This window comes from Actinia tenebrosa, unplaced genomic scaffold (assembly GCF_029948245.1).
Source record: "Actinia tenebrosa isolate PJP-AT-01 unplaced genomic scaffold, QUT_ActTen_1.0 PGA_scaffold15__27_contigs__length_11533743, whole genome shotgun sequence".
Taxonomy (NCBI): domain Eukaryota; kingdom Metazoa; phylum Cnidaria; class Anthozoa; order Actiniaria; family Actiniidae; genus Actinia; species Actinia tenebrosa.
In genome coordinates this window covers 7385226-7413225 of record NW_028292575.1, presented here as the reverse complement: position 1 = coordinate 7413225, position 28000 = coordinate 7385226, and the positions used below count along the sequence as shown (strand labels likewise).

General features: G+C 38.1%; 2 protein-coding genes across 2 annotated transcripts; one reads left to right on the top strand and one right to left on the bottom strand.

The window, feature by feature from the left end:
- The first annotated feature begins 3 nt into the window (after positions 1 to 3).
- On the top strand, positions 4 to 14384 carry LOC116292955 (lysine-specific demethylase 4C). The gene is made up of 21 exons (XM_031700310.2): positions 4 to 322; positions 484 to 580; positions 3042 to 3117; positions 3726 to 4034; positions 4844 to 4893; positions 5007 to 5110; positions 5286 to 5423; positions 6127 to 6186; positions 6652 to 6824; positions 7259 to 7380; positions 7683 to 7855; positions 8073 to 8325; positions 9000 to 9088; positions 9522 to 9577; positions 9835 to 9943; positions 10131 to 10316; positions 10987 to 11054; positions 11347 to 11449; positions 11840 to 11956; positions 12253 to 12345; positions 12523 to 14384. Exons 1-21 carry the CDS (start codon positions 203 to 205, stop codon positions 12628 to 12630), a joined length of 2604 nt encoding a protein of 867 aa, XP_031556170.2. The 5' UTR covers positions 4 to 202; the 3' UTR covers positions 12631 to 14384.
- LOC116292954 (WD repeat-containing protein 36) lies at positions 14378 to 27993 on the bottom strand. The gene is made up of 23 exons (XM_031700309.2): positions 27813 to 27993; positions 27659 to 27686; positions 27277 to 27377; positions 26411 to 26525; positions 25291 to 25423; positions 24990 to 25044; positions 24093 to 24225; positions 23509 to 23684; positions 23093 to 23213; positions 22517 to 22582; positions 21996 to 22076; positions 21223 to 21371; positions 20254 to 20368; positions 19727 to 19809; positions 19200 to 19282; positions 18533 to 18641; positions 17934 to 18013; positions 17750 to 17857; positions 17386 to 17489; positions 16666 to 16832; positions 15960 to 16167; positions 15297 to 15484; positions 14378 to 14897 (listed from the first exon to the last, which is right to left on the bottom strand). Exons 1-23 carry the CDS (start codon positions 27951 to 27953, stop codon positions 14748 to 14750), a joined length of 2694 nt encoding a protein of 897 aa, XP_031556169.2. The 5' UTR covers positions 27954 to 27993; the 3' UTR covers positions 14378 to 14747.
- Between the last annotated feature and the right edge of the window lie 7 nt (positions 27994 to 28000).

The following is a 28000-nucleotide window of genomic DNA, read 5'->3' as shown; positions in this document are numbered from 1 at the left end:
CACCTTCCCAACAAAAGAAACCAAGCAGGCTAGAAAGAAATTTTCTGTGCATCACAACCCAAAATTTGGCCTAAAAATGATCCAAAAACTAAGACCTGAGGGTTGTTCTCAATCAATAATGCTATATCAATACTGGTTTCTTTCATAAGTTTTCATTTGGACGCAAATATACGGATTTTATAGCAGCTTAAAGCCGGGTAAAATGTCTTGTGATGGAAATAAGATCATGGTTTTCCGTCCGACACGCGCTGAATTCGCCAATTTTTCAGATTATATTCGTAAAATGGAGTCACAGGGCGCTCATCGAGCAGGAATAGCAAAGGTAAATATGATAATTGTGTGGCTATATTTATTGGAATTTAGAAGCAAAACTAAAGATCATGACATAGTTGAAAGTAGTGCATGACTTTAGTCACGTACTACTCTGTACTATTCACCAAAGAAACTCTCAAAACACTACTCTTTCTTTTTATTTTTCGTTAGATTATTCCTCCAAAAGGATGGATCCCGAGGAGAAATTATAGTACCGTTGATGTCGAAATTCCTGCCCCTATTCATCAAGTCATTACAGGGACGCAAGGCAAGAAAATCTAAGCCATAATCTTGAGTTTTTTCTGGCAGAAAATTGTCGTGGAAATTAAGCTTTAAAGTTAAACTTATCAAGCTTTCTGCAGCATTTTTTAGTAAGATGTTTACCGGATCGTAAAGATAAATATTCTCAAAATGCAAGGCTTAAGTCACGGAAGCTTAATTTATAAGATATATTTTCATCTATGAATACAATATAAGTACGTACGCTTAAAAAAGAGCATGTAGGATTTTAAAGTTTTAGATACAAAGCTATAAACACTCAAGTCTAAGTGAATTTCTCTTAAACTTAGGTTAAAATGTTCAGAATTTGTTATCATTGTTATCATATCAACTCAAAATTTATAGTTTGCTAAGTTGTTTGATAGGGTTAGGAAAGTAAGTGAATACTGAATACTTCTTTGTTTTAATATTGCCGGTGTGGGAACGTGCTTGGGTCTTACACCAAGGTAACTTATTCACTTCCGTCACATGTGTTAATGATGATAATTTAGAGTTTGCGGCTCAAATAATCAGGTTCTTCCAGTGATAAAACATTGGTTTTCCTGCCAATTCGGAAACGTAAACAACTTTGAGGTCATTCTAAGGCTAAAAAAATCTAAGCATCCCCTGGTCCATAACGATGATTATGGACCTTTGTTTTGGTCCACATATAATGCTTAATATGGAACAGTTTACATGTATATTACTGTTAGGGTGTATAGTACGTTTTCCTAACAAGTGATAGGAATACTTTTTAGCTATAAATTCATATTTTACGGAAACTTCTATTTTTTTTTTAAATTAATATTTTAATGAATTTATAAATGAATATCCTTTAAATTTACATAACTATCGACCCTTCTAAAACAATTCTCTTGCATTGGAGCATATATGATATTATTATAAACATTTCAAGCCATCTTTGACATTTTTGAAATCTGGATTGCAAATATGACAAGATAAAAAGAGCACTCACTTATCAAGCTTAACTTAAATCATTTTTAAAACCATGCGTCCAAAATTCCAAGTGCATGTGTTGAAAATAAATTAAACATTTCCATAAAGTTCACAGATTTCATTTATATTAAAGATTTGTTGAAGCATAGAACTTACTAATACATTCATCTGTTGGCATAAATTTATCCAACTTAATGTGGGACTAAAATTAAGTACTGTCTCATAATTAAAACCTACAAAAAATTGGTCTTTGGTTATTTTAGAGAACAAGATCTAGACGATTGAAAATAACACAGAAAAACAAACTTCCTATAACAAAGAAGTTTCTTGTAATTGAAGCATAACATTGTTCTTTATTGAATATTTTACATAAATTTGTACAAAACAGATACGGCTCATAGCTTTTTTTCAATTCTGAAATGGATGCCTTATATATTTGTACCTGAAATGATCTAAGTATTCATGTATCAGTAGATATACATATATGTCAAATGAAAGACAACTAAAACCATGTGCGTATAGATATGGTTGTTATTTTGATTAACAGAGGATCAAAATATCAAATGTACAGTTGTCCACCCATATTGTGAATAGGTGTTTTGTGTGGTGTTTGTGGTACCAAAAAGTGTTATTCTATCCTTCAAACTTTTAACCTAACTGACACAATCCCCAAACTAGCATAATTGCTTACCACATGGTTTTAGTGTGAGCTGTCAATATGAAAGAGGTAAGATGATTCTTTGTGAACATTTTATTTACTTTCAGAACAGGTACTTCATATGAATCAGCTCTTTATTGTTTTTATTTTTGGTTCAGGATAGCTTATTAATTTGATTGTGGTAATCATTTTCAGCAGAGATTAAGGAGTTAATAATCGCTATTTCAATGAAATGATTGTCTTTTGAGATCAATTACAAATATATGTAAATGTTCTGAATATAATTAAGAAATTGACTAGCATGAACATTATATATATATATATATATTATGTATACTTATTGACTGAGTGGGAGGGCCATATGGGAAAATATTTGGCTCGAGGTGATGCCGTACGGACTGAGAGCCAAATATTTTCCCGTACGGCCCAACCTAACTCAGTCAATAAGCATTTTATCATATGACCCTAAATAAAAAATATTTTTTAAAAGTTACAAACTATGTCAATATGTCATATGTCATATGTCAATATGCTCACTCAAAGCCTTACGGCCCTGCTCACGCCATTTTTCCGAAGGTTTTTTAAGAGCGTGCTCCCGGGCAGATACGGGTCATATGATACATTTATTTATTTATTTATTTTGTCAATGAGTTCTTCATATGTGTTTATCATACTTCCTTCCTTCATTTCTTCAACCACCCTAACTTTTTTTTATTTTTTCCCATTGACCTAGCCCTAAAAATATAGACATTTAAAGCTATTAACAAAATAGTCCTTCACCCCTCCCCCTTCAGTCAAAAAAGAAGTTATAAAGATCAGAATTGTTTATTCATGTGCTGTGCGTTTTGTCCACTAGGTCTGTTTCAGCTCTTCAATGTTCAAAAGAAAAAGCTGTCCTACAAAGAATTCAAGAAATTGGCAAACAGTGAAAGGTAACCGGGGGCAGATCTAAAGAAGAGGTGCCGGGGAAGAGTGCACTCCCCCTCCCCCCTAGATGAGCTGATATTTACTGCATTATTGGTGTTTGACTTTGTAAGCAAAGGGTGCACCCCCTCCTAAAACAAAAATCCTGGATGGTGCACCCCCACCCCCCTAGAAAACATCCTGGATCTGCCACCCCTGGTAAGGTCAGAAAGCTGGGCTAAAGTATTATTGCCCACATTTGGGTAAGACCTTTTACCCTCCTTAAATAATTGCTGTGGTCAAGAGACACAGTGGTCTATTGGTCAGGGCATTGGTCTTGTAACCTCGAGGTCAAGAGGTCAGGCTCACAGTCACCCTCTTCTCCTCACCCTGGTGTGTAAAGTAGCATCAAAATGTTGGACAATCATGCCTTTTACCTGGTCATTAAATGCTATAGTATCTGGAATAACTACAGACTCTTGTAATCTTGATTGGGACAGGACTTTCTAATATATCCCCTCCTTTGGGGAAAAACTGTAGTTGTGTAGTTGCTTCTACTGAGGGAGGGATGCTAATTCTTGCATAAGGGCAATTTTTAATGCTTGATGCATTGTTCACATGTCTGTTTCCTTTCCAGGTATCGTCCACCAAAAGATGCAGACCACGATGAACTGGAGAGAAAATACTGGAAAAACCTGACATTCAATGCCCCAATCTATGCCGCTGATATATCAGGGTCAATCTTTGACAAAGATGTCAAAGAGTGGAATATCAGTAAACTGAACACAATCCTTGACCTCATTGAAGACAAATATGGTGTCAAAGTTGAGGGGGTAAACACACCATACCTGTACTTTGGTATGTGGAAGGCAACCTTTGCTTGGCATACAGAAGATATGGACTTGTACAGTATTAACTATGTACACTTTGGAGCTCCCAAGACTTGGTGAGTAGAGCTGCATAGAAACAGGCCTTATGATGCTTTAATTACCTGAAGCTTACCTAAGTTTTCGAATGAAAATGCTAAATTTCATCTATCTGAGCGCGGCGAATTTGTTTCAGCCAATCACAGCGTGTTTTGCTGTTTTGCCGCTGGCCCTCATTCACAGTCTACTGTAACCCAAATTTTGCGCAATTTTTCTGTTTTCTGGTTTTTTTTTAAATATACGTACATGCCTACCAGAAGCAAAAATATGGAAAGGAAGAATCCAAAAAATGCTAAGGGCCGGTCATTTTGTCCACTTTTGCTTTTCGCGCCGCATTTACTGCTGAGCTGGATTATCAGATAGACTTGGTATGACTCGACCTCTCCCGCTGGAGTTTTTTAATCTAGCGAGAGCGATAATTCCTCGAGCGCAAGCAGCGAACTAGCGGCGAAGTCGCGGGACGTCACATCCCACTGAGCATTTCGATATTCAGAAACATCCAAAAACCCGGAACTGTATACATAACACTGGAGTTAGATAGACGGATATAAAGTACAAATGATCTATCTGAGAAATAGATATTTTATAGTTGTTTGTTGATGGGATAGTTTTGCCATTTTAGTCATGAAAAATTGGGATACAAGAAGAAGAAAAAATTGTAACGAGGGCGGAAAAATCTACGGATTCATACTCGTATGTTCGGTACGATAACCATGAATTTGATCAAAGCAGAACCGTTCTTTTCCTTGATAAAGCACGTCTTTGGGTTGTTTAGCCGTTGTAACCACATCGTATTGCAGTGCGCATTTCATTTTTATTTCTGTCTCAGGTACGCCATTCCTCCTGAACATGGACAGCGCCTTGAACGTCTCGCAGCAGGTTTGTCTCATATCTTGTGTATTTCCTAATATATCTTTCAACGAACTTATTCCAATCTTCATATAACACGTTTTACAATATCCGTTCTTTTGTTTCTTATTTTTTATTTTTAGGTTTTTTCCCCGGAAGTCGGCAAAGTTGTTCTAATTTCCTTCGCCATAAGATGACTATAATTTCACCTCAAGTTCTCAAGAAATTCTCCATTCCTTTTGATAAGGTGATTTCGTCTGTGAATTTTATAATTTGCAGGATTGCGGGGTTCATTCAAGGTAGATTTTTCTGATTTCATCGTTAACGGAACTAACAGGACAGGTTATCGTGACGTATTTTTTCACACGGTGAAGACTATCGATTACGTGACATCATCCTTAACATGATTTCGTTACATCTAGGTAACGCAAGAAGCAGGAGAGGTTCTCGTGACATTTCCATACGGCTATCACTGTGGGTTTAATCACGGTTTTAATTGCGCAGAGTCTACAAACTTTGCTTCAGAGCGATGGATAGACTTCGGCAAGAAGGCTCACGTGGTATGTTAACCATCTTTTACTTTCAGATTTGATTTTGTATTAATGTGAAAAAGCACCGTCACGGTACGGGTTGTTGATATGCATGGAACCAATAGCAGCGTGCGATGATACTGCCCATCCAATCAGAATGCTCGGACACGACACCGTTACGGTCACGGCAAAGCACGACGCGCCCGCTTCACAATAACCCGAAATCGGTTGAACTGAAGCTAGGACGACTTGCGCAACTACATACCCACTTTTGTACTGTGATGAGAGAGCGGAAACCGTTTGAGAGTCATGGTAACATGGTTTTCTACTCACATGAAATCTGCTCTTACTCGTAATAACTTGTATTATTTATATCACAAATAGCGCAGCGCACTGATTCTAAAAATAGCTTAAAGATTCGGACAAACAACATTGCATTCTGTTTAACCGCTACGAGGATTATACGAACCGATTTTATTATTTTTACTTAAAGTTACAATAATAACCCATGTAAACTAAGATCAACTGCGATCGGCTGTGAAAATTATCTGCTGAAAGTAAACTTGTAAGTTTGTTTGTCCGAATTTCGCCTTTGTCTTCGTTTTTATGACGTCACGGTTGCGCTGCGCTATTCTAATAGAGGAGGATATATAACAGGATCAGTGCCAAAACATTTTTGCAACAACTACCAAGTCCCTTGACAATATTGTAAATTGGAACTTTTTTTTTCCAGTGCCAATGCAAAAAAGATTCAGTAAAAATTTGCATGGACGCATTTGTAGAGAAGTACCAGGTAAGCATGTTGCTTTACTCGTCCAGGTCGCCATTTATTGAAATTGCCGTAATGCAGTTATACTGGCCGGGTATAAGGTCGTATAAATTAAGATCTCGCGCACAAAATTCCCAATATGCATATGAGTTTAATTACTTTTTATTATTTAATCGGGTATACTAGTTCGAATTCACCGTTGCGCTAGGGAGCCCATATAACAGTATGTTAAAAGTACTAGACTTTAAATTACCTTATCTTGTTTCACTATTTACTTTCTTCAACGCTCCAATACAGGTAGCCCGAATTGCGCAGTTGCACGAAGGGTGGATAGCGCTAACCAACAGAGAAATCCTTATCCAGTGAATAAATTTTTTGGATAACAGCATCATTTAGTCTACTGGATAAGGATTATTCATCATCGGATAGCGCTATCCACCTTTGGTACAACCGGGCCTTTAGCTAATGTTGATAGTTACACTTTCATAGCCTGATCTATGGGAGGACTACCTTGCGGCAAAGAAGAAGGAAGAGGGTAGCGACAGCGAGAGTGAAAGCTCGAGTGAAGAGGAAGATAGTAAAGATGAAAGCGGTGAAGACGACGACGAAACAACCAGTAAAAGTCAAAAGAAACCTGTAGCTTCCCGTCGGCCAACTAAGCGGTATGCAATGACCTCCTATTTGTATTGAATAGCTTGCGTAGTGCAGTAGATTAGTCGAATTGTGTCGTATACGTATGTAAAGTTGCTTGTTTGCTTTCTCCTGTGCTTTAAGGGTTTTTCGTTTTTCCTCCCTCCGCAAAAATCATTTTCTGAGAAGAGCCACTGTCGAACCACTGTAAAATTACATTATTATTATTAATCATTATTCCCAATACTGTTTTGATATTCTATACAGAACCTACGTGATGGTTCCCTCATGTGCTTCGAAGGTTTTTCTCCAGGTTCTACGGCTTTCCTCTCTCCGCAACAATCAACTTCTAAACTCCAATTGGAGTTTAGTGAAAGAAGGGCCACTTTATCGAACCACTGTAAAATCACATCATTATTATTATCATTATTCCTCTTATTAAGTAATGTGTTGATGTTCTATACAGAACTGCTAGAAAAAGTCAGGATGTGGTATCCCCACGTCATTCCAAGCGCCAGCCTCCAGTGACCAAGTCTGTTACTCTACCGAGCTCACAGAGCAAGCTAGAAGAACTAAACAAAGACCCAGGTAAGTAAGACTTAGTAAGATCTGATCTTAAGAGGTTTTAGTTGTTATGGCTCAAAACATTGAACATTTTAATCCGCTTTGGGTTTGGTAATTTTCCCTATTTCAGACCATGTGTCATTTATACACAGAAAACTCTCTTGAGAATAAGATCTTTGTTTGAGTTGTATCCATCATGTGTCTTTTCATGCGCAACCGTTAAACAAACAAATAATACTCTAGGGAATGACACGTAAAAAATGTTAATCTAGAGCATATCTATATATTTTATTTGAGTCTAATATTATAATTATGGCATGTTTTAGTTCAGCCATCGTCGAGCAAGAAGCGATCCATTACTGTACCTCACGTTGTTGAAGGCCTAGAAAGACTATGGAACCACCAGTCACCTTGCTTTAAAACAGAACAAGCTTTTAATATGATTATGGCTGAGTTAGAACCTTACTGTGCACTCTGTCAGTTATTCGCCAAATTGAAGGTAAACTATGATTCATCCCTTCGTATTTAGTCACTCGCTTGCTGTCTTTCTTCCCTCTGTTCCTCCGTTCCTTTCTCTTTTTTTCTGTTTACTTGGTCTTGCACAAGTTCATTTTCATTTGTCCAGTAATTCATTAATCCTTCCATCCTTTCATCCTTTCATTCATTTTTTATTCATTTTTTCATTCACTCATCCATTCATCTATTTTCTATCCTAGGAGGATATTTTAACTCACATTAAAGAAGAACTACCAAAAAGAATCAAATCATCACCAGAAAACTCGCCAAAATCCGAATCCCCGACCACCCGTAGTTGGCTGAAGCCTTCCAAACCTATCCTACCGGAGATTTGTTTCATGTCGGAGGGTTCAAGCCCGGAGAGTATGGGATCGTGGATTGATCACCGGATTTCTAACGATACTGAAAGTCCTTTACTGCGCTGTGACACATGTAGAGTTGTCGTCCATGAAAGTAAACAAAACATCAAATATGCTATAAATAGACCGTTTTCTCAAGGTTGTGTGCGCATCCAACTTGACGGGCCACAAAACTGAAAAACGCAAATTCAGTCAAATTAAGAAGCCAGTTTTATTTAAAGAGGAGAATAACCAATTTTATGAATTTTTATCGAAAAACATTTCATAGCAGTGCATGATAATACTCATCATAAAGCTTGTGTTCTGGTATCGTGGCCCGTCAAGTTCTTTAAATTTGGATGCGCACGCAACCTTGAGAAAACGGTCTATTACTAGTTACTCAACGGCTTTCACACGATATCCCACGAGTCAGTATTTTCTATTATACACACGAGCCTTCAGGGATATTCAGGGATGAGTGGGATATTCCATAATGTGCAGTGAGAAAGCATTGTATAACTATTTCATCCCACATCCCTGGAAATACTGATCTAGGCATTTAGTCAAGAAATCAAAAACACCGTAATACCTCGTGGGAATAAAAGATGCAATACCGCCGAATATACGACAATTTTCCTGCATTCTGATTGGCTGTATTTTCAATGATGTGGGATAAAATTAATAAATTAAGCCAATTCAGTAACGATTAACTTTTTAAATACTTGATATAACTAAAGAGGCTGACTGTTATATAAGAGAGAATTGATCCTTGGTGCCTTTTGTCTTCAGGTTGCTATGGAACCGATAATCTGACCTCAGAAAAACCATGGAAGTGTGATAGATGTCGTCAAGACGACGAAGATGATATCAGATCTGCGGTACGTGTTTTACACCTACTGTCACACTTTGCAACATGTTTATTATCAGGAGGTTCCATAAATCTAAATAGTTACTAAATAAGACATTTGAAATCTTGATTGACGGAAGCCAGTAAACCAAAAAGCTGGAATTTGGACTGGTTGTCTGGCCTGCGTAGAATAGGCGTAATTCCTGCGCTACTGTATGCACTGTTTGCTTTTTCTTCTTCATCTCCTAGACCTTTGCTTCACGCTTCTGCGCTCTTCACAGCATTGAGACCTTTTGGGGTTTTAGGCATTTTGGCATAAACTATTGATGAAAATGAGCAATCTAAAGCTCCCATTTATATAACTTTCATCGTGCTACTTATTTTCCGCGGTAACAAAAATGTGTGAAAGAAACCTGCACCATCGGGACGATATTTTCTTAACTTTTGTCATCGTTGTTCTTTAGCATTGCTGTTTATGCTGTGTTCGTGGAGGAGCCTTGAAGAAAACAACAGACAACAGGTACTTCAATACTCCCTTATTGCTATCCCTTATTGCTAGTTAGCAGTTTACCCGCCCACCACCTATGTAGCACTACCCCTTCCCGTATTACAGGGAGGGGTGGTCAGTTGGACCTCAGCCTCTGATGTCAACAGAGTCAGAAGAGTTTTTAGGGGGGTAAACTACTCTATTCTTCTTTCATTGTATTAGTGTGGAAATTATACTCCGACGTCCTGCGAATGATTCATTTACTAAGATATTATTGATTATCTATGTAGATGGGCTCATATTGGCTGTGCGCTGACCATTCCTGAAGTAGCATTTCAGGACATCGGTAATCGAAATGACATTAATACAGACAAGGTACCTCAAGGCAGGAAAAAACTGGTACGTACTCCTACTCTCTCCCTTTGTCCTTTAGGTGGATTAACGGCGAAAAGACGCCATCGGAAAATCCCAACATTAATACGACACTAAAGAGCAATGAAGAAAAATCTATTTTCATAAAAATTATTATTTATTATTATTTTTTTTAAATTCATCTAGTTTTGTTTATTTTTTATTTTTTTTACAGAAATGTTCGATATGTCGTTCAGTAAGCTCAGATCTTCAAAGCGCATGCGTACAATGCTGTGCGGGTAAGTGCGCCACAGCATACCACGTGACGTGCTATATTTTGGCGGGAAATAAGCTCGAGCCTAGCGATTGGCCTCAACCTGTTGAAACATACTGCGAAAGACATAGTAGGAATAAATTTAAGGTTAGTAAAGACGTCGCATTTCAATAGTGTAAGGGCAGATAAAGAGTACGTGAAAACATCCGCAGTCAGTACTATTTTAAAGAAAGCTGTGTTTATCGCTAGTCACCACGGCAAGTAAAGCGTTGGCATAGCTCAACGGGGTGGAACTGAAAGCATGTGAAGGCGCCTCTGGCAGCCACTATACATTCCATGTTGGACACTTGAACACATAACCAACCAGTTTGAATCAGTTAGGGTTAGTTTGAGGTCAAGAGGAGGGATGAAAAACCCGCCGGAAAGTCGGAAAGACCGGAAATTCGGAAAAACGGAAAAGTCGGAAAACCCGGCCGCGGTGTCAGTAACAGAACCAATCCTTTCATATTACATGTGGCTACTGGGAATAGAAACCCGGACAGCAGAGATGACAGTTGAGAGGCATCCTGACTTCAGTCTTTGGGTTTGCTGTCTTTAGAGTTGCTGTGTACTCAATCATTGCAATCATTTGGAAACACTCTTAAACGGGGGTTACTTTGCCCCATTTACGCTTTATGCCTTATTAACCGAGTCTAAATCTTAGTAGCAGAGCCGTTATTCTACTTTTGCTTGTAGCGATGAATTTCATGCTTTACTTTAGGTTTTCGTCATGACTATGTTTGATGCTCAATAGGCGTTTCTAATTTGTTTCTATCAGTCAAAAGAACGAGATTTTTCTGAAATCAGTTGTGGAGAATCTGTCATAGCAAAACATAAAAATGGAAGGTAAGTTAGTGCACCATGCAAGTAAGAACGTTCATCATCCTCATCATCATTAGCACCATCATCGTCATCATTGTTGACGTCATCATCCTCGTCGTTATTATCATCTTCATCATCATTGCCATCGTGATCATCCTCGTCCTCATCGTCATCATCATCAGCTTATAAGAAAATATTTAAACAGTATTATATATCTATATCAATATATATTCACTCATCGACTTTTTACCTTACGACCTAAAGGCAAATACGTGTGATATAGCTGTCTATCATATATTTCCACTCCTATCTCTAGATACTACAAGGGAAAAGTCATTAGCATGACATCAGAGGATTTCTACATGGTGTCGTTCGCCGATGGTTCTATTTGTGATACAGTTACCCCGAAAGATATCGAGGTATATGGCTTATAGTTTAGACTCCCAGACTTAATTTCTTATTTGTGACTACCTTCGTTTTATGTATGCGCGTAAAAAGTTGCCGGTTTACTTGTCAGTGTGTTTCCTCCCGAGGGTTACTCGTAAAGGTATCGAGGTATGTCACATTGGTTTATAGTTTAGATGCGCAGAATCGACTACATATTTGTGACTGCCTTCGTTTTATGTTTGCGCGTAGAAAGTTGCCTTTATTGTCAGTTTGCTTTGCCCCAGTTACTCATAAAGATATTAAGGTACATCATATTGGTTTCTAAGTTAGATGCGCCGACTCAACTATATATTTGCGACTGCCTACCTTCGTTTTATGTCGGGATAGTTTTTTACTTGTGTTTTATCAATGTGTTTTTCTAGGGATACGAGGACAGACAAGATGATATTCCCGAGGGCACCGTAATATCCATTAAATGGGAAGACGATACATTATGGAAGGCTAAAATAAATGGTAGACGAATAATTGTGACCTATCAGGTGAGTATTTAAAGGTCTTATATGATAGGGGCGTAGCCAGGATTCTTCCTTTAGGGGAGGGGAACAAAAAACTTTTTCATAACATCAGTAAGTCGAACTTGTCACGTGACTACAGATGTTTAGGTTTCTACAGCGTGAGGATGGGGGGGAGCCCCCTTGGCTACGCCCCCCTTGCCTACGCCCCTGTGTGATGATGGCTGAGAAATAGCAAGTGTTGTACTGCACGTGTCCTTGAAAACATTGTGTTTTTGCCGACTATGATTAACGTCTACAACACTATTTCGATGAATTTCTAGATAAAGTTTGAAGATGAATCTTTCTTGGGAGTGCGGCGAGAAGATGTGTATAAAGAAGGCGTAGAACTACCCGCTAAAGTACGCCAGAGAATGGTAAGTACTTGACGGGTTTTGTCACGCGTAGATCTTGTTAGTTTGAATGATGCGTTGAACACATGCTGGCTTTGACCCGAGACGGAATTTAATTATCTCAGAAAACGGACTCGGTATATTAATTTTAAATTCCACAAATTTCAACCTTCTTAAATTAAATCGTTATCCCTTCCTCAGTCCAACGCAACTGAAACAGCAAACCTATCAAGTTGGGATGACATGCCTAAGGAAGCGAAGCGAAGACGGAAGACAAACCCTCGTTATGCGTCGTCCACATTCACCTAACTTACCTGAATCTGGTCGTGCATGGAAATGGGAAGCACCTCTTCATGCATCTTCGTAAATCTGGCCCGATTCTTTTTGCGTCTTTTTCATTATGATGCGCACTTCCGGGATTCATCTCGCATGGGTCGTTTATTGTTGGAAAACTGAGTTTTTACGTTATTGAGTGTTGCGCACCGGTTCGTAAAGGGAATAACGCATGTTGGTATTTCATTCCTGGTCGTCTTGCCTTTGCTACTGAATCAAAATAGTAGAAAAGATACCCATCTGGAGCTATCTGGGTCGCGGAAATACAGAATATGGAGTAAAGATATGGAGTGAAGCCATATTGCGTCGTAGATAGTGAGGTTCATTTGTACTTTCCGATTGGCTCAGATCGAAAGCCTACTCCCGACCCTTGAGTTCTGTCTGTCATTCTTACTGCGCATGCTCAACAAAATGGCACTTCGATGAGCATGCGCAGTAAGCAGACAGGGGTCTGGGTCGTGATTGATCGGTAGCCCTTCACAGCCGTACCACAGGGCTCCTACTCGAGCAACGTAGATCTTTGTTTTCCTATTCCACGTCGCAAACCATGATTATTATTTAACCTTTTGCTATATTTATTTATAGCGAGTCTAGTTTTAGAACTTCATTTTGATATATTTTTCTACGTATTCTTTAATTTTCTAAAGAGTATCAGTTAGTCTTGACTTATAAAGTCATCTTAACGTTACCACAGACCCCTTGCACTAATTCCCACTCTGGGGGTTAACACAAAAGGACTCCCTTTTCTTGAAAATAGGACGTTTGCATGATGGCGTCATTTGACTCCCACTACCATAATGCTTCGCGAATTTTCTTTCATATTCAAATTTGTATTTCCCTATGAGAATAGTAAGACAATTGGTGCTAATTAACTGAATAAAAGAAAGTGTGCAAGGGAGTCTGGTAGTAGAGGTCAGTGACGCCATCATGCAAACGTCCTATTGAATTTTTGTTTTAATGTTTTTGATTGTTTTGACCACCAAGTAGAGATTTAGTACAAAGGATCTATTGATTATTTGCTATTTGTTTGAAATATTTATAACCTTTGCAATTCTAGCAAGGCGCTAAAAAAGAGTACATTTTTCCGTGAAGACGCAATGATGTGCTTAGCAGTTCTTTTATTGAAGCTTAGTCAGTTTGAACTTGTCAAAGCAAGCTCGCTGCAAATGCAAAAACCGTAGGATCGGACATTATCTTTTCTCTTGCGCATGCGTAGGGATTTGTGGGTGAAAACTAGGCTTTTCTGATCGGATGTTTACACTTAGTGTGCAAAAGGCTGTGTCGAGTTGGCATTATCATGGCGATTGTTTCCATGACGGCGTCTATTTCGTTCCCTATAACAGCCCCAAAAAGCAATGCAAACCCAACTCGACCCATTCTTTTACTCAACGTCGCAATGGCAAATGATTTGGAGGCATAAGTACAAGGTCCTAATATAACCTTATACTCAGGCACCACACCCATTCCAAAATCTTGGCCTGGACCTTTCAAAATTGTTCGCGTTAGTGCTTAGAAAGAATTGTATTCTCGAGAATAGTATTATTTTTACTCCAAAAGCATCCTTATAGCTCAAGCTGTAGATGACTTGGAAATGATATTCTACAAGTCAACACCCACCCTACCGATCAGCTCGCAGTCTGAACTAGGCCTTTAACTTTTTATCAGAGAAGCTATGTACTATTTTGAATGCAAATAGTTTGCTGCAGAGAAATAAAAGCCATTCAAAAACACTGACTGATGTCATTATTTTTAGTTTTATTTCTTTTCTTTTCTTTCTTTTTTGTTTTTTTGTTTGTTTGTTTTTGTTTTTGTTTTTTTTACTATTTTTTGCTCTGGGCACCGTTGCTTGGAACCTGGTAGATGATGATACACTAAAATTAGACTCTAAACAATGTTTTGATGCCTCCAAGTGCTCGATCATTCTTATGTAACAACATTACCTGCATCTTAGTTAGATTGCGACATCTCTTGTCATGTTTTCCTCAGCAGAGAAGATAAGGGTAATTCTTACGTTGCTCTTTCAAAAAACCTTCCGAGCTGGCAGGAAGGAAAGTGAACACTCTTGCCACCAAAGAAACCGATCAATAAATTTATTATATAACGGCGCTTTTGAAGTATCCGACCAAGCAAAGACCCTGGTTGATAAGATCCTGCAGTTGTGTCCATGTGTGGTTATGTTGTGACTGTAGTAAGCGAGCCGTGTCCAGTAGATCTTTATGTTGAACTATTACACTTCCGTGAAGCTGGGAATAGGAAGAAAAAAGGTTAGGGAGTGGTTTGACTCCATTATTAACATTACCTTTCTAAATTTCATTAAACATGGAACATCCTCTTCTAGCAGGCTGGCGCAAAATTTGGTATGTCTCTTTTCCTGACCCCACCTTTCGTGATGCGCATTTTTTAGACCCCACTCCCTCCCTGATATGTCCCACTTTTCCCCCTTGTGACCAACCCCCTATTTGCACCAGCCCCCCTCCTCCCCCCCTTCTCTAAATAATGGCCGGTCCCTTACTACCCCTTGACCGAACCTTTGTTACTTAGTTGTGTATTGTTTTAGTCACCCATCTACAGTATCTACGATCTTGAGAAATATTGGACTCCTCCCCTTCCAAACAAAATCCCTCAAAATATTTATCCGTTACCTTTAAAAACAAGGCCATGTACGCCTCAGCGAGTTCGAAGTCTTTTTTCGTATCAATTTGAGCGATTAGAAATTCCATAAACTGTTTCATTAAAATAAGATCGCCACCAGCATCAGGAGCCAACAGCCTTAGTTCTACATCGATCCCAGAAGGTCCCATGCTCTTGAGCTTTTCCATGAGGGACTCATCTGTCGATAGATATTAAGATCCCAAGGAATTAGCATTTAAGAGATATGTTCAGCGGTCACCCTTTATTAAAGGAGACCAGGTAAGGTTCCAAAGTGCCCGCTTAATAGAGGTACCACTGTATTTACTGTAAAAATACCCTCTATACAGTGGATACCCTGTGTTAAGCGGACACCGGGCAAGGTTCCAAAGTGCCCGCTTAACAGAGGTACCACTGTATTTACTGTAAAACAAAGCTCTATACAGTGGATACCCTGCGTTAAGAGGACACCAGGCAAGGTTCCAAAGTGCCCGCCTAATAGAGGTACCACTGTATTTGCTTGAGACCTTGCCTTGTGTTGGCTTAATAAAGAGTGTCTGCTGAATAGAGCCTTGATTTACATTAAATATGGAAGAAAATTTTGGGGCCGCGAAACTCAACTGACTGTCCTTTTAATAAAGAGTGTCTGCTGAATAGAGGTATCCCTGTATACTCACAGTTCCTAGAAGTGGAAGCATCTGCTAAAAGTCTTTGGAATTCAGACTGTGGCTGTAGTCTGTCCAACTGAATCAGTTTCGATGACGTCACTGAGCTGTCATCCTCTCCTTCGGTTGCGACGAATTTTGGTACCAGTCCTGGCTCGGTGGTCAGGAAAAAGGGCGCGGCTTTTGGTTGCTTGGGTGGTTGCTTTGGTTTATTTCTTTCCTAGAAAATAATCATGTCAAATAATTAGAAAAAATATTTTAATATTTTTAAAAATGGCTGACTGGTGCGTACTAACAAACATCTTATACGATTTATAAAGTAGATAAGGGGTGCTTACAATTTACCCGAAAAATCAGTTCCGGTAGGAAATCAAATGGTGTGTGTCATTCCGATCAGAAAGTTCCGAAAAACTCGGTCCTCCGATTAAGGTAATCCACTTTTCCCGCTCTTTTGGTTCTTTAAAAAGACGCGTGTACCATTTTTCGGAAGTCAATGTTTCCCGCTCTTTTCTTACCATTAGCAAACGAATTCCCAACCGGATGCATTGGTTTAAATGGTAAGCACCCCAGTATTTAACAGGAGACAAATCACCAAGCATCCGAAGCTGTGACTTCAGAACCGAGTTCACATATAGCCTCATATAAGAACCAATCAGAATGCGTAACGTGTTTTATATTCTACAAAAGATTATATCAGAAGTGTATCTCATTACAGAACCTTTATAATCTCCAGGCTTGTTAGGTTTTTCCATCGTGATTGAGGAAGAAGAGACAGAGTAATGAGTTCACTCGACAGCTGGTCAGGTGACTTAAACTTCTGATCTTCCTTCGTCTCTTGCTCTTCATCTTTGTCTGTGGTATCTGTCACTTCATCATCTTCCTGCCCTGATCAGTAAGATAGAATTTCATTTTTTTTAAACGTAGTTTTAGACGATTCATAACGTAGATGTTTTTCAGCTTAAGTGTAACAGTTTCCCAAGTTCATCAATCGTAATAATAATAGGGACCTTAAGCTGCAGAACGGCAACGACGACGACGACGGCAAGCATACAATAGCAAGAACTGCGATATTCGATAGATACTCGTTGGAATGTACGAAATACTGTGCAACATCACCGTCTTATGCTGAAAGTAAGACGTGAAATGTCCTATTTCTACGTACTAAAGAGAACGGCTTCGCCAAAAGCTCATCTTTGCTGATTTTCGTTTTAAGTAAAGCGATTCCAAAAGACGTCATTTCACTCTAAAAGTGGAATACTAGACAAACATGTGAGTGTGATGTCATAGGAGGCGTTGTAGTTTAGCTCTCATCAATGTTCTCACTCTCCTCTCAATATCTTCAGCATTACAATATTTGACCCATCCCTCCATCAGTGCATCGTTTTGACACTAAATATCATTGTAACAAATTGCGGACCTGCGTATCGTAAGAACTTACCATCATGTTGATCAGCACTTGTCGACGGCAACTCTACCACACATGGGCGGTAATCAGGAGGGAGGGGTACCAGAGACACATGTCCATACAGTGTCTTATTGGACCTGTGATTGTAATTTCAGATTTTTAATTGGTTTAATCTTAACTTATCATCGTTCTCAATAACACCACGTACGGAATAACACCATTTGCTGTCGCGACAAAATAGGATTATGGTTGACGTCAATTAAAGTGTGTCTATGACATTGCCGGGAACACAAGGTTTTCAAGGGCCGTACAATACCATCAAAACCTATTTCGTCGCGACGACGATTCCACACGTGCTATTGAGAACGAGAGGATCCAAAGTCAGTTTTCAACTTACCACAAGCAAATCCCCAAGTCGTCGACATGTGTCGTGGCAAGATATTCTCCCGTGGGGGATATAGTCAGGCTTGTAATAGGACTTGTGACAAGGAAGCAATCCAGTAGCCTGGTGTCAAAAAAAATGTATATTCATAAGATTAGCGTGGTCATAATATATGATAGATTTTGACGATATTTTTTACCTTGCAGCGGGGAGATCCCATGTTCTGATGCTGGAATCCATGGATGCTGTTACTAACCATCGAGCATCGGGACTGAAACACTGAAAAAAACATTACACACAGTGTCACTCAAAATTTTAGAATTTAATGTGTCCAAGTTATAAACGTAAGAAGGAGGTAGATTAATTAGGGTCGGTCTGCCTGTATATTATGATATTTTTTGCCTATCGACATTCGTCAATTCTGCTTTTCAGGAAGCTTATAAGGAACAATTACACAAGTTTATTAGCTTTTAGCTATTTCGCGCATGACTCATTAAATAAAGGCTTTTATCTATCTATCTACTCACTCATATTAGTAACACGACTGTCTGATTGAATCTATTAATTTTTTATTTAATAAACTTTCACCCTAAAATAACTATTACACAGTATCCTAAAAAAAATTTGGTGAGGAAAATACAACAGTTGGGCTCCAAGAAAAGTGTCTCCTAATCATTGGTACCCTTCGATGTTGGAACTCCTTTAATTAGCCATTGTGAGGTTGAGAAAAAAAAACAGGGTCGAGTTGGCATTCCAGTGTATTGTGGAAAGAATAATGAAACAACTGAATCCACTTACTACATCAGTTATTCTGTTTGTGTGTCCTGCGAAGGTTCGTACGATTCTTCTTGTCTCGATATCCACAACGTGGACTGCAAAATCATCACAGGTCACCGCTAGAAGAGAGCTACAACCAAACAGTCAATCATTAGTATACTTTCTCTCAGTTACAGAGAATAAGAGTGGCGTAGTTAGAGCGCACTCGCCTCTCACCCCTGGGGTCTGGGAATTAGTAGAGGAAATCGCACGATCTCGAGTACAATTCGGAATTTATAGGTTTCAAAATTGGACGGCCCTTTAGGCGAGTTCAATTTGAGAACTTTCAAAACATCACGAGTATCTGTAAATTCCAGTACAAATAGTACACTCAAAAAAAATTGAGCAACTTAATTGGGACTCTACAGAGTACGATTTGGAATTTAATTGTACTCCTCTTGTCCAATCAGAATCGAGTAATTTTGTATCATAAATACCTGAATCACATGAGTAGAGTTTGTTAGGTCTTTACCTTGATTCGAGGAGGGTTTTCTCCCTCCACAAGACCTAACACGCTGAATACCCAATTTTATCTAACTTGGATTCTCCCAGGGTACTGCCGGATTAAAATCTAAAAGTCTTCTTTGAAACACTGCATGCAAGTGTGAGTTTATTTTTCATGACATGACAGAACAAGTGACGCACGTACCTTTCACGATGAAGTTCGAGTTGTGTGATTGGAGATTCAAAGGACATGGAATGAAGGAGTGCTCGTTTTTGAAAATGCCAAAACTATAATAGAAAAAAATACTTATTCATGTCTTGGATAACAGCTAGAGAGGGTCAAGAAGTACTTGAACCACAACTAATGTTATGGCTAAAGTGGTGATGATGATGATGGTGATGATGATGATAATGGATGATGGTGATGATAAAGAAAGTTGTAATGTTGTTGGTAAGGGTGAGGGTGATAGTAGTAGTGTTAGTGGCATAGCTGCTGTTCATAATGATGCTGTTAATGATGAATTTCAAGAGGATGCATGTGATGATAGATGATGGTGATAAAGATGAGGATATAGAGAGTGGTAGTGATGATAATGATGGTAGTGGAGCTTATGGTGAAAGTGATGATTATAGCTTATGCACTCGCATCACATCTCTGGGGTCAAGGTTGATTGATATTGATGGTTTTTATGACAGATGATGATGATAATGGCTGATGACAGTGATACTTACCTTTAGCTTACAATCAGCAGATGCTGTTAGAAGTTGTTGGTTGATCCCATCTATCGCTACTCCTCGTATACAACCCTTGTGTGCTGTAACCCAAATATGCATCATAAATGATTCAAGATTCTAAAAAGACAATGAACAATGGGCATTGTGCTGCTCTGTATTAGTTGTAAATCAAATACTTCACATAACAAACAAAACAAAAGAAAATAATGAAAACATGGCAGCCATTTTTATTCTCATGAGAATAAAAATCTTCGTTTGACCCTCATAAATATATTCTCAAGCACTTGAATGCGAGGCCACGCATGGTGAAAACTATTGTTCAAACCAACATGGCTGCCGTATGAAAAAGGCCCATTCTTCCAGACAGCCGACTTCATCACAGCCCTCACGTGATAATATTTCATTGTTGTTTGTCATAGGGTACACAGCCACTAAAAACCAGTGAAACTGGTGTAACCAGTATGACCAGTGATAACAAGTAAAACCAGTAATAACCAGTATTATGGATAGTTATTGAACAATACCTTGAGGTGAGCCAAATGATCCTCTGAGATTGGCTGATTGGATGTTAAAAGCATTCACGTGACCTACAGAGTCACCAATGATGGCAAAGTTTCCACAGGAGCTGATGGTTACTGCCTGCAACACAACAGTAAAACATGACTATATTTTCTGTGTTCTTAGTTATTTGGCAGATACCACAGGAACCCCAAAGCCATGGCAGATACCACTGTAGAAGGAAACCCATAACATTACACCAGCTTTCCTTTCATCACAAGAAACCCAATTTTTTTTGTCATTTCAGAAAGTCAAAAATATTTATACAGGACTCAAAATAGTGGCCTGCTAATGGCCAAATGACAGGACAAATTTCAGGTTTGCCAGGCGAAAATAAGGATGCACTGCCAAATGAATAATAAAATGGCATGCAAAATTTACTGGAATGACCTCCTTTTACTGTGCTCCTTTACTATGGCAGGCTTAAAAAGTTTTCTATTTTGAGCCCTGTTATATAAGAGGATAGACTTGAAGTTAAAGAATACCACATAGTACAATTAATAAAGCTAACCAATAAATTATAAAAAACATGGTCACGTTTGCATGTTATGCCATTGCAGCCATGTTGGTATTAAACGAGAGACTTCTTTATACCACCAACATGGCCACCATGTCTTTGTTGCTTGACTCTATTGGGAATGATTGCAATTGATCAATAGTCAAAGTCAGTCAATTACAATGCTAATCAAAAAATCATGGGCACCTAGAAATAGTCCAGGAATGTTCTACTGTTTTTCAATGGCCATTCAGAAATGATTTTCTAACCTCAAAATAACTGAAAGGTCAAAAAAAGAGGATCAGCTCAAATTGATACAGAAAAATAACAGTTACGTTTTTGATTGGTTAAGAAACATTCTTGAAATATTCCTAGGTGCCCACGGTTTTTCGATTGGCACTGTAATGCCTCACACAAGTACAGCATACGAATGACTTACAGTGGTTGTTATATTTTTGCCACCATGGTTACCAGGTGTATGAATGACATGCTTTCCAAGACATTTGTTAAGGTATCTCCAGGTCCTTGCTTTCATGTTGCCTTGGTGACATGTTAGGATGTTGTCCCAGTCACTTTGTCTGGCTGGTTCTTCAAACAAACAAAATTAACAATATCTAAAGTTGGTCAAATAGAAGATGCATTTTCAAAGATAGAGTAGATTGGCCAATAGCCAATGTACATGAACACGAATCTCTAGCACATGGGAGCACGATGGGAAACCAAGTACTTACATTTTTACAGCTACTCTAAAAATTCCTCTGACAATTTTTCCTTCGACATTTTCTATGAAACTGTAAGTATTTCAACAGACAAAAATAAGAGTAATTTGTTGTGATAATTTTATTGATTTCTTTGTTCTGATGTCTGTAGTACTCAGTTTCCCATCATGCTTTGTGCTAGAGATTCGTGCTTATGCACATTGCCTATTGCAGAGTAGACCATTTGCATGATAGCATTATATACAGTACTATGACCACTAGATTCACACAGTTTCTTTTACATAAGCAGGCAGAAAAAAATGGGTGCACAATGTTTCATACTCCTGGGAATAAGATACTTTGTTTTAGTTGTATCATATTCTTCTCAAGTGCAACCATTAAACAAAGAAATGACACTCTAGGGAATGACGTGTGGTCTGAAACGGGAAAACATTAACCCAAGGTAACAAGGTCTATTGTAATGAAGATGAAAACAAGGTGGGCTTGAACAAACCTGCAGCAAAATCAATAATGGGAGTTAACTTTAGTTTTTCCACTTTGACACCTTTATTTTTGGACTTCTTTGCTAGAGAACCTTAAAAAAAGGTTAGAGAAATAAATAAATAAGACAGTTTTTTGTCGTCCATTCAGTAATACAGCAACAAAAGAATGCAAAAAGTGTGATTTTAAAAGAAGCACAAACTTTAGGCTTTCTTACACTACTTTGCAAAGCTGACTCAGTGTGATACAAATGATGTCAGCCTGTGCTTTATTTGTTTATACAGCACAGTTCTTGACCAGTTAGAGCAGGCATAGGGACATGATTATACAATAATATATGATCATACCAATAATTTGAGTTTTCCTGTTTTAACAAATGTATACTTATCTATTTCAGAACTGCGTTCATAAATAAAGGGTAATTTGCAAGCCTTAGCACCCCAACTAATTGATTAAACAAAAAAATAATGCAACTGAATGTAAATTACTGAAGATGTAACACCAGGATTTTATAGTTATTGTAACAATATCTACCTTGAGAAAACTCACAACTTCTGGCATCCCTAACAGTAGAAATTTGACGTAAAGTTCTATCAAGACCTACGAAAATTATAAAATGGTCATACGTTAATTTGATAAGCATGGTTAAGTCGTTTAGTGAGAGTTTTTTTGCTCATAAAAAAGACATCATCTAATAGGGGCAGTACCAATGTCAACTACAGTGGTACCTCTATAAGCACATGCTGTACCTTCAAGAAATTGCCTAGTGTCTGCTTAATAGAGGGTGTCCACTTAATAAAAGTTTGCCTTACAGTAAATACAGTGGTACCTGGATTAAGCAGACACCTTTGGGATGTACTTTGTCTGGTGTCTGTTTAATAAAGGGTTGTGATACAGTAATACAAAGGTCCCTCTATAAAGCATACACCTTCAGGACCTTGGCTGGTGTCAGATTAATGAAGGGAGCTCACTAAATACAGGTTTGTGTTACAGTAATTACAGTCATGGTAACTCTATAAAACATACACCTTCATGACCTTGCCTTGTTTTACTGTAATTATATAGGAAATTTGTTTTGGTACATTGTGTCAACTTTTGTGTTTAGTATACCTGCGCTAAGTATATCTCCTCCTTTGCAACCATAGAAACGAATTTTAGTGGGTGGGGCACTGTGTCCAGAACGAGACCTCAACAAACGACCACTTCCATCAGGCTGATCAAATATCCAAACCTACGTGTTTATTAGTTTAATTTAGCAAATATAGTATGAAAGAGGTATGCTAGACAGCAGGTATTAGTACTAGTCCTGCCTAATACAATATAGGTGGGCGTAGCCATGACAAAATTTGTTTTGGTTGAATGTTACTTACACATGTAATTGCCAACTAGAAATTTATTGGACAACCCAACAAAGCAAATAGTAAAAATGCAGTAAATAGTGAATGTAGTGGTAGTGCATGTGGAGCAAACTTCATGGAAGAGCCCCTCACAATGAGCAATATAGCCACATGTACAGTAGTATTTACCTTTAATGCATTATCAGGTCCATTCGTAACCAAGACAGGCTGTGACGACAGGAATTTCATACCACACACACTACCATTATGAGCATCTCTTAGTGTCCCTCTCAACTTACTACCCTCTAAATCCCATAATGCAATGTGACCCAACGTACTTGCTGTTGCTAAAACTGGGGTTCCATCTGCAAAGGAGGGGGGAAAAGGTGATTAAGTAGTGTCTAACATTTGATAAGTATACAAGATAGTAGCATAATAATAAAAGACAAGTTCTTTGTGGCTAAATGATCTGCTTGATGACTTGATATGTTCATGGGATCACTTTGGACTTAGTGAACTTTTGAAATTAAATACCCTTAAATACACTTGCAAACTCTATGACTCTCAATGAGAGGGCTTTCAGAATGTTATGGAGTAGGTTGTCATAAGTCTGAAGTAGCTGGCCGTAATCAGGTACAAGGAACTAAAGGTCCATATAGAAATGAAAAAGCATCCACCGGTTAACTTTGAAGTAACTGCCAGAGCTACGACATGGTCCAGCTTATTCTGAAGGCCCTGAATGAAAAGATACACTGACAGATTTACAGGTGTACCTGTCCTAAAGGCCATTGCTGTTACAGGGCCCCAGTCCTGCTGAAAGGTCATTACTGTATCATCATACTTTAAGTTATGAATAACTATCTTGCCACTTTGTAGTCCAATACCAACAACATCAATAGCAGGAGCCTGTATGAAGGAAAATAATTTATTATTAATTTAAAGACTGGGGAGATACGTTACTCATTTTTTTCATACAAACTACATTCGGGACCTCAGTGACATATTTTCCATATCCTCACGTGAAGAGGCACATTGCAACAAGTTTTTGTTAATGTTTGTGGATGTGTATAATAAAATGAAAATTACATGCTGGCTTTAAGACATGAATTTTGTCTTCTCATATTATACACTAAATGTCTGGTTGAGAGGGAAATAGTTAGTTTTGTTTTCCCGAGAGTCTCGATGTTTCACTAGGTGAACTCGAGGGAAACATCAAGACTCGAGGGAAAACAAAACTAGCTAATTTCCCGAGGGACCAGACGTTATATTAAGTGTTTTGTTATATTATAGCAATTGAGAAATATTGAGAAGTCAGTTTACAAAACTATTTATAAGTAAATTATTTCCTGGTCGGCATAAATTTAGATCTAACTAGTGTCACATGGTCATCTTGCAACCAATGAGAGTGTTCATTATATTTTGGAAAATTTCGTAGCTATATAACAATGTAATATATTTCACCACTCAAAAATAAACCTCGTACTGTATCTTCATGCCACAGTGTAGTTTCTTCTATGTATCACCCTGTGCTCAAAAACTTACAAAGAAAAGAATCCCCATACCAGAAGTGAGGATTGCAAGTGCAGTACTACAGCTATACCACTCTTTGATACTAAACTCTACAGTGATGCCAAGTTCAGGAATCAGACCCAAGATCATGGAGGGATTACCTGTTCAACTGTAGTTATTTGCTCAGGCCATCCTTGAAACACATAAATCATTTTACTGCAAGAAAAAAACAACCAAGTTAAAGAAATACATGGCAATTTTAGCAGCATATTACATGGATGTGCATGAGTGCCTTTGTGTGTGCACAGCGATTGTATTTGTCAACAATATTTTATTTTCATTGCTCTGTTCTCACAAAACTTTTTATTGAAAGAAAATACTGTTGACCCTCTCTATAACTTGTTCAATGACCCTCCCCTAGATTGCTTCCACCTCTCATCTAAAAAATGAATGCTCCCATACTTTGTTTTAATATTCCACAGCTGCATTGTTCCTTGTTTGCTACATAGTAGTATCTTATTGAGGTAAGTGCTTGGATGCATGAGACATGAGATGTCAAATGTATTTGGCTCAAAGTTCAACTCCAGGTACAACTCTTAAAACAAAGACAAAAAAAACAAGGTTTTTAGTATTCGTATACATGCAAAAATTTCAATCAACTTCTAAATTCTAAAGGAATTGTGTAGTTCCAAAAATTATCCATACCCCCCTCATGGAGGAATTTTTTTAAGACACCCCCTTGACCCCAGAAATTCCAATTTTCTTCCATACAAACTCTGTAATTTTTGTTCTTTCTCTGACCCCCCTACTCTTCGGAAATTCCAAATTCCTCTGTGAGGTGGGTATGGATGATTTGTGGAACTACACATTGTGACAAGGACTTGTTAACCACTACATGGCTACATAAAGACTTCTTTGACTCAAACTGTCATTCTCTTGAGAATGAGATTCTTTGTTTAAGTTGAATCCATATTTACAGTATGTGTCTCGTGCACAACCCATACCATTAAACAAAGAAATAATACTCTACAGTAGCAATTGACACATGGACTAAAATGGGGAAACTTTACAAAACCAACAAAGTAAAGAAGATTATTATGTATAGAGCAACGTGCAAAAGTATGACCGCATTAGTGTATTCACATACTGCTACAGTATGTACAGGTTCTGTACGTTAAACCGACACATTTCAATGTGAAGCTGGATGGTTCTACCAAATAAGGTGTGTTAAAGCTCGTTCGCTAGCCAAAAGCCTGTGCATAGAAGTACATGTATGCAAATACATTACTGCAGTTTTCAATATTCTGCAAACTCCAATATTTCAACAGCTTGTTGTGAAATTGGTTTTTACTGCCGCCAGTCAAGAACATTAAAGGTACAGACTGATCATTTTTGTCTTTTATTGTATACATGTAGTCACTTGAGTGAAGGCTTGTGTATATACAGTACATGTATATGTACCTGTATACAGTACTAGAAAATATAAGGGCCTCCTGTTATATTTAATGGCATGCCACTTGTACATGGAACAAATAGTACATACACCCTAGCCAGATAAATATAAGCATGTGTTTTCCTTTACCTGCTGTATCAATCACCCATATTTTAACATTACTCTTCTTATCAACGGATATCAAATGAGAACCAAATGTATATAATATATGGACATCTTGTGTATGGCCTTGAAATATGTTCACCTGCGAAAATGTTACATAAAAAGTTACTTAGATCTTTTCTTGTCCCAGCATAAATACAGAGTACAAAAAGAGGCCTTCTGGACCTTGCAAGAAAGAAAGCTTAAATATTCATTAATTGAGAATTATGAGCTCTTTTGACCATTATTAGCAAAGTAAAAAAATATTCAAATTATATTTTACCCTGAAACAACCTCTGGGATAACAAAGTCAGGTCACAACTAATTCACAGTGAGGTTGGATGGGAATTTTAGCAGGAGATAGAGAAACTGGAAAACCCTGAGAAAAACCCTCAAATCAATTCAACGGAGAGACCCCCAACAAAAAAAGCCCTTTTCACATGTGAGGCCGAATCCAGGAATCCAAACTGAGACCCCAAAGGTGAGTGTACTACAGCTATTTTTCCCTTGATCTCCATAAGCAAAACATTACTAAAAACAAGTATGTTATACATGTTATCCTCCCTTAACTTTTCCACAGGCATTATTTTCTGTTGTATTTTTTTCTGTTAGTGGGTTACCTGTGTGAATACCAATTTAATGGAGTGGGGCTAAAACTTTTTAAAGAATCAAAACCACAGGCATTACTTTCTCTTGTATATTTTCTATTGGTGGGTTACCTGTGTGAATACCAATTTGATGGAGGGGGGCTAAAAGTTTTGAAGCATCAAAACCATAACTCCATTGACAAGATAGAGACAGTTCACTCACAGTGCACAATACTGTAGTAACCTGTTCCTAGTGCACCCACTTACCTGTTTGCCCCTTTTCCATGACTTGATCTGTTTCCCACAAGCTGTAATGATGATGGATCCATAAGTGGTGATACAAGTGATTTCATCATCTTGTATTGGCCCTACAGTTGCAAGTATTCACAAATATCAGGGAACAGTCATTTTTTATTAGGGTGGGTAACAAAAAAATACGTTTTTTTCTCCAGCCCCTCATTAGATTGCCCTTTTTTCCTAGATACCTCTGTTCACATCCAACATTCTGAACGCCTCCTATACATAACTCATCAATTATTTCAAAGGGTCCACTTTGCTGGGTCACTAAAATTTCAAGGTCTACCATTTTCTCAACTCAACTATAGCTCAAGTCAATAAATAATGAGCGGTCCCTTGAATTCCTACTTACCAACAAAAAGAAGGTTAAGTTTTGCAGACTAAAAATACAAACAAAAACAAAATATCACTAAAAAACAAACAGACTTCAAAGTAAATTGAAGCATTTTTCACAACCACGTGGAACTTCGTGAAACAACTTCACACAGATTCTCAGCTATACTCACATTATAAACGTGATACGACGAACCAACTGCAGTAGCTATCAGGTTCTCTGTCCCTTGTGCCTGTACAGCGAGTGGAACATGATTTGTGACGAGTCCAAGGGCTCGAAAAGGTGAAAACAACTGACTTCCATCGGCCGCCATCTTGATTTCAGTACTTCTCAAGGTTTCCACAGGGAGCCCAAATGAGA

Coding starts and splice junctions, on each gene's coding strand:
- LOC116292955 (XM_031700310.2), top strand. CDS start 203: ATGTCTTGTGATGGAAATAAGATCATGGTTTTCCGTCCGACACGCGCT. Junction 7,856..8,072: donor AGTTATTCGCCAAATTGAAG/GTAAACTATGAT, acceptor TTTCTATCCTAG/GAGGATATTTTAACTCACAT. Junction 11,450..11,839: donor TTACCCCGAAAGATATCGAG/GTATATGGCTTA, acceptor GTGTTTTTCTAG/GGATACGAGGACAGACAAGA.
- LOC116292954 (XM_031700309.2), bottom strand. CDS start 27,953: ATGGCGGCCGATGGAAGTCAGTTGTTTTCACCTTTTCGAGCCCTTGGA. Junction 16,168..16,665: donor CAAGCCTGGAGATTATAAAG/GTTCTGTAATGA, acceptor ATTATTTTCTAG/GAAAGAAATAAACCAAAGCA. Junction 14,898..15,296: donor ACATGGCCTTGTTTTTAAAG/GTAACGGATAAA, acceptor TCCTATTCCCAG/CTTCACGGAAGTGTAATAGT.